A 6,338-nucleotide genomic window follows, 5' to 3' on the forward strand; every position below is an offset into this window, starting at 1 on the left:
ATGGAATCAATGTAGTTTATCCCTCTTCTCTCTTTTAAATATGGCATACTTTGCTTTAGATAGGCAAGCACTTTGTGACAAGCTGAGTTCGGTTAGATCCTTGGGTTGCTGAAGAAATTCTCCATGAAAAGAGTAATTTCATATAATAGATACACTAATGACCTATATTCCTTTGACTCACTCTATAATCAAGCAGTTGAAGGACAAATGGGCCGGATGCCCTGGCAGTCTTCCGAGGGAAGTGGCAAGCCAAGCCGAGGGTTTGGTGCCCTAACTTATGGTCCAGGGCTTTCTCTACCACATCATTTGTCAGTTTTGGAGACCCCTTTAAACCCTCTGCACTATTACTTCATGTGATACTTACAAGTTTTTCAAGGCTACTTCGCTAGTAAGTGAAGATACTGGAATTCAAAGCTAAGCGATCTGGTTCAAGTTCTGATCCTCATTGAATGGGAATCATATTCTTCACAAAAACATTTCTCTGCTTTTTTTGCCCAACTCGGATGCTCAGTGATATAGTTATTATAATAATGAAGTATCATTTAAGATCTGAAAATAGGAGAGGTGGAGATGGAGGCTCTTGGCATCTTCATATCTAAATTTTAACTACCCTTTATGGAAAATCTTCACCAGCCCTAAAATTAATTAGATGAGGACCTCAGATCCTTCAGATCTTAACGGGATCTGTGATTGGAGAAAGTGGGAATACGTGTGCCATTTCATGATTAGTTTTCAGGATTGTTCTGGAGAAGACCTCTCCTCACCAAAATTATGTTCATTTTGTTGCACAGGTGGGGAAGATAATGGCTCCTGCTGGGAACCAGAGCAATGCTGTGACAGAGTTCATACTGGCAGGTGTCCCAAATCTCAACGGCACAAAAGCAGAACTGTTTTCTGTCTTCCTTCTTGTCTATCTGCTGACTCTAACAGGCAACATGTTGATTGTTGGGGTGGTAGGAGCCAATACTCGCCTGCAGACTCCCATGTACTTCTTTCTGGGTAACCTGTCCTGCCTAGAGATCCTACTCACTTCCATCATCATTCCCAAGATGCTGAGCAATTTCCTCTCAAGGCAACATACTATTTCCTTTGCTGCATGTATTACCCAATTCTATTTCTACTTCTTTCTTGGAGCCTCTGAGTTCTTGCTGTTGGCTGTCATGTCTGTGGATCGCTACCTGGCCATCTGTCACTCTCTGCACTACCCCTTGCTCATGAATGGTACTGTGTGCTTCCGAGTGGCCTTGGCTTGCTGGATGGGGGGACTTCTGTCAGTGCTTGGCCCCACAGTGGCTGTGTCTTTGCTTCCTTTCTGTGAACAGGATGCAGTGGTGCAAAACTTCTTCTGTGATAGTGGCCCACTGCTCCGCCTAGCATGCACCAACACCAAGAAGCTGGAGGAAACTGACTTTGTCCTGGCCTCTCTTGTCATTGTGTCCTCACTTATGATTACTGCTGTGTCCTATGGTCACATTGTCCTGGCTGTCCTGCGCATCCCCTCTGCTTCAGGCCGTCAGAAAGCCTTCTCTACCTGTACCTCCCACTTGATGGTGGTGACCCTCTTCTATGGAAGTGCCATTTTTCTCTATGTGCGGCCATCACAGAGTGACTCTGTGGATGCTAACTGGGCAGTGACAGTGGTAACAACATTTGTGACACCACTGCTGAATCCATTCATCTATGCCTTGCGCAATAAGCAAGTCAAGGATGCTTTGAAGGATACGTTAAGGAAGGTGGTAGCAGGCTTTTGGGGGGATATTTTACTTGCTAAGAGTTTCAACAAGAAAATAATGAGGTGAAAGGGAAGGGATGTAATAACTAGTCTTAACTCCAAGTCTTCTCCATTGTCACTCTCTTTCTTATTGTCATCGTGGACATCACCAAAAATTGAGTTCTGGAACTACTGTAGAACTGGAGTTATCAAGTCTATTCTCTTCCAGGCAAAATTCCTTGATTTCATCTCATACATAAATCCATATTATTATTGATATGTCATAATCAATACCATCATTACCTCATAAGACCCTCCAACCTGTGAGATATTAACCTAAGGGTCCATAGTCACTGGGGAGTCTGAGGATGGGCTTCAGAAAATTTATAAGCCCCATTGGTATGTGAGTGTATGTGTTTGAGCTTATAAGTATTTGTCTGGGAAGAGGATCTATAGCTTTAATCTAATTTTAGAGGGATCTATAATATATGTGACCTTTGCCAAAAGTTAAATATGATTAAAATTCTCAATAGAGCCTTCCAATTGTTTATGAAAATCAAGAATTTAAAAAATCCTGGGCCTGCTGAGTGGCTCAGTTGGTTAAGAGTTAACTTAAGAGCGCGAGCTCTGAGCAACAGGGCCGCCAGTTCGATTCCCACATGGGCCAGTGACGCTGTGCCCGAGCTGAGCTGCCGCTGAGCTGCCACCTGTTGGCAGGATGGCTCAGTGGATAGAGCATGCACTCTTAACAACAAGGCTGCTGGTTCAACTCCCACATGGGATGGTGGGTATGCCCACCCGCAACTAAGACTGACTCAGCACCTTGAGCTTAGAGGCCACGAGCTGCCGACAGGCAGCCAGATGGTGACTGGCACCCTCCACAACGAAGATTGAAGAACAACAACTTGGCTGGTCCCCCTCCCCAATTCCCCAACACTGTTCCCCTCCCCAAATTAAAAAAAAATCATCATAATAAGAAGTAAATAAAAACAAAACATATAGATTATCTGGGTATTTTTGTATATATTTCCCCCCCAAATTGCATTTCCTGCCAGGTGGAAAAAAGATAAAACAAATAATAAGTGACATATTCACTTCTCTACAGAAATCCGAGATACCTTTGGAAAGGCAGATCAAAGAGAAATTTCATGAATAATAGCATTTAATGTGTTTTTCTAATTTGCACTTTATTACAAAGATGAATTAAAGACATCTCCACTGATTTTGTCACCGGATTGTGTTCTTTCATTTGTTCACCTTTTTATATTCTTATGTATGTGTTGTCATTAATCTTTTTTTGTTTGTATGTCTTTAGTAAAATTGGGATTGGGATGAAGATCTTTAATATTAAAGAGTTAAGCATTACAGATATCTGAACTATTTCAAGATCTGACAATACAAAAAAAAAGTGTAAGGACTTTGGCAAACAAAGTTTTCCAGGGCCCAGAACTCTGTGCCCTCTACCATTCCCCAGTCAGTGAGGATGAACTGGTGGTTCTCAACCCCAAGAATTAACAAAATTACTTGTTAGCAATGTCAGCAGCAAAACAAACTCTGAACTGAGGCTCATAGCTGTAGATGCTGGTGCGGCTCCTCTCAGGTAGAGTCTAGAAGATCAATTCCTGCCACTAAAGAAAAGCAATGCCTGCTGAATCTTCAGCCAGATGCCCTCTTTCTGGTTCCCAATGGGCATGATTTTCTAAAAGGTCAAAAGAGCTTATTTTGGGTTTTGAAACCCTCACCTCTCTACCATATAAGATCATCCTAAACTTATTTCTGCTTTTCAGAACTAGCTTTCCTTCTTTCTCTTCCCTCCTCAAAACACAAGATATTTATTCCCCCTTTAATTTGGTCCTCTGTGCCTTTGTTCAAGTGCTGCCAAGTCAACCTGGTCTTGATTGTAGGGCAAGCCAGTATTTCTGCTTCTACCATGGTAACAGAAGGAAGAATAACACCACTTTTATCTGCAGTGGTGATAAAATACCTTAAGAGTCAGAACATATGTAGGCCAACAAGCTTACTTTTGGTAACCCAACACACCCTTGCCAGGTTTCAGGGCAGTGAAAGAAAGGATCTACTAAATAACCCTGGAGCTACCCTAAGGCCTCAGAGCCAAACATGTGTACTAAGCAAACCCTCCCCCTCACAGTCAAGCTCCTAAAAAAGAATGATTTACCTATGTTCCAACCCTCCCCTTATTCTTCAACCCACCCAGTGCTATCATCTTCCCTAAATTCTCTGCTTTAAATAGTGGTAATGATTGTCCATAGTGCCTGAGTAACCAAATCAGAGCCTATCCTTAAATTCACCAGGATCTATCCTTAAATTCTTTCTCCATGAATGCTCTTCCATGTGGGTTCTTATCCAAACCAGCATTAACCACTGCCCTGTGTTTTTTTGTTCTTAAAAGTCCTGTCTTTCGTTTGGATCTTTCTCATGAACCCAGGACTTTATACCCAGCTTCCCACTGTGCATCTCTACCAGTAGACATTCATTCAGCAAACACATCAAGGCCCAGGCTAGATATATCACCTTTCTGGTGAAACAGCCAGCCTGTAAGGAAATCAGGTCATCCTGGCAGATTCTACCTTCTCTCTTCCCTTCCTCCAATCACCAATCACAAAACTATTCTTGCCTGGCCACATAACTTTTCCAAGAGAGGAACCTTGAAAAGGACAAATATGATCGGGTCAGACAAATTCTGTCAAAGATTCCCCATGTACAAGTGGTTTAGGAAGATAAGCAAGTTTGAAGGCCTTATTCCAACAGTTAATAAGTTTGGGCAACTTCTACAAACCGGAATCAACTACACTCTATGGTTACAGGTAGACACCTCCTCATACTACAGCCTGCTGTTTTTCCAGCAATGAAAGAGCACTAAAGGGTCTAGCGGATTCTTGCCAGAAATGGCAAGTCGATTGTCACTATGTTATATTGCGTTTTGGAAAATAATGCCTGGAAATAATTCAATTGCACTCCCTTTGGACGGAATTAATGTCTGCATCGTTTGAGCCCAAGGGTTTCCGGAACCCAAACTTCGCATTAGGAAGGCTGGTACAGCACTTGGCGACGGTGGGGTAGGCGGACCAGGGCCACAGGAAGAGAGTTTTGTCCTGACATTGCGACCCCAACACACTCCAGGTACTACTGTTTTCCGTATGAAATGCCCTAGTGGGAGGTGCACTTGTCTTTTCCTCGTGAAGTGTTAGGGTAAGAACTACTGGAATAAGGTTGTTTTGTTTGTTTGTTTGTTTGTTTGTTTTTTGGTGGGGTTTTTTTGGCGTATATTTGCATGCTGCACACTTAAGGTACATGTTCCTGTTTGCTGATAAAGTCATTTGGACTGGTGCCAGTCAAAGGCTGCCTGATTATTTGACCTGATAGCATCACTTTAATTAAGTATAGTTCTACAATGTAACTCTTCCTCTAAGTTTCAATCAAAATGATTTTACAGTAGGGTATTCTCCAACTCTCTGCCACAGCTCTTCTTCCATTTTAGCCTTTGTTTCAGCATTGCTCTATATGTTGCATATGCAATTATGCAGGTTTTACATCTTACGAACTGTACAACAGAGATGGGGGAACCGGTGAAGGGCACAGGTTTTTCTCGTATCCACCGTTAGGAAAATACTTTGCGATGAGGTTTTCTTTATACTCCCTAGAAAATGTCAAATTTTATTTTTCATTGTAAACTCACACTTACATGCCAAATATTCAGAGCAGAAGGGTTACCGTCTGAAGCCTGCAGGACGCCTCTCTGGGTTTGAGGAGCCTGAATTCACGTTTGCAGCCCCTGAGCCGCCCCCAGCGCGGGACATTTGAGGGGAGCCTGGAACATCTGCGGAGTCCGGTAAGGAGGCCGTGCTGGAACCGGTACCTGGGATCCGAGTCCCCCCTGAAGCTGCCGGCGAGGGGCCGCATACCCAGAGCTCCAATCTTGGTGTTCAGTAAGGCCATGCAGGGAGGGGGAGCTCACCCGCCCGTGGGCGCCCGCACAAGTGTCGGGGTGGCGGCGCCCAGTCCCTCGTAGGAGGGAGGGTGAGAGGGGCGGGTGCGCGGGGTCCCGGAAATCAGCTTTTATTGACAATAAAAGCCTGTCAGAGTGGACTAGGGGCACCGATCTCCAACGAAGCCTTTGACCCACAGCAGCATCTTCGTTGTCCCTGAGTCGGACAGAAGAAGCCAACTGACAACCTGAGTGGAGCTAGGCTTGGTGGTGTTGGCTTCATTTGGCTTTTATAGGAAGAGTGGGGCTCGGCCGGGATTTGAACCCTGGATCTCTCTCACCCAGAGCAAAATAAAACCATCCCACCAGCTCAAGGATCCAACCCCAACACGCTTCCTCTCTTGAAGAGTACGCATTCATCCTGTTAGATGCATCATGCTCTCCGAGGACCACGTTTGATTCTTGTCCTAAGCCCAGTGATTTTCTCCAGGTTCCAAGAGCAACACCGTGCGGATTCGGAGGCACCTGAGTCACAGCGTTCCAGAGCTAGGAACGGCCAGTAAGGGACTCAGGCTGATCTGCGAGTATGGCTTGGACCCTCGGAAGAGTCTGGGTGCTTAAGGAACCATCGCAAGCGGCCTGGGGTTAGAGGACGAAAGAAAACTAAGAACCATCGATTTC

At 44.4% G+C, this 6,338-nt stretch overlaps 1 protein-coding gene across 1 annotated transcript; it reads left to right on the forward strand.

The window, feature by feature from the left end:
- The first annotated feature begins 803 nt into the window (after positions 1-803).
- Positions 804-1,911, forward strand: OR6S1 (olfactory receptor family 6 subfamily S member 1). The gene has a single exon (XM_019632364.1). It carries the CDS (start codon positions 804-806, stop codon positions 1,797-1,799), a length of 996 nt encoding a protein of 331 aa, XP_019487909.1. The 3' UTR covers positions 1,800-1,911.
- The last annotated feature ends 4,427 nt before the right edge of the window (positions 1,912-6,338 follow it).

This window comes from Hipposideros armiger, unplaced genomic scaffold (genome assembly GCF_001890085.2).
Source record: "Hipposideros armiger isolate ML-2016 unplaced genomic scaffold, ASM189008v1 scaffold_1132, whole genome shotgun sequence".
Lineage (NCBI taxonomy): Eukaryota > Metazoa > Chordata > Mammalia > Chiroptera > Hipposideridae > Hipposideros > Hipposideros armiger.

What these genes read in the sequence shown, in the direction of transcription:
- OR6S1 (XM_019632364.1), top strand. Translation starts at nt 804, where the DNA reads ATGGCTCCTGCTGGGAACCAGAGCAATGCTGTGACAGAGTTCATACTG.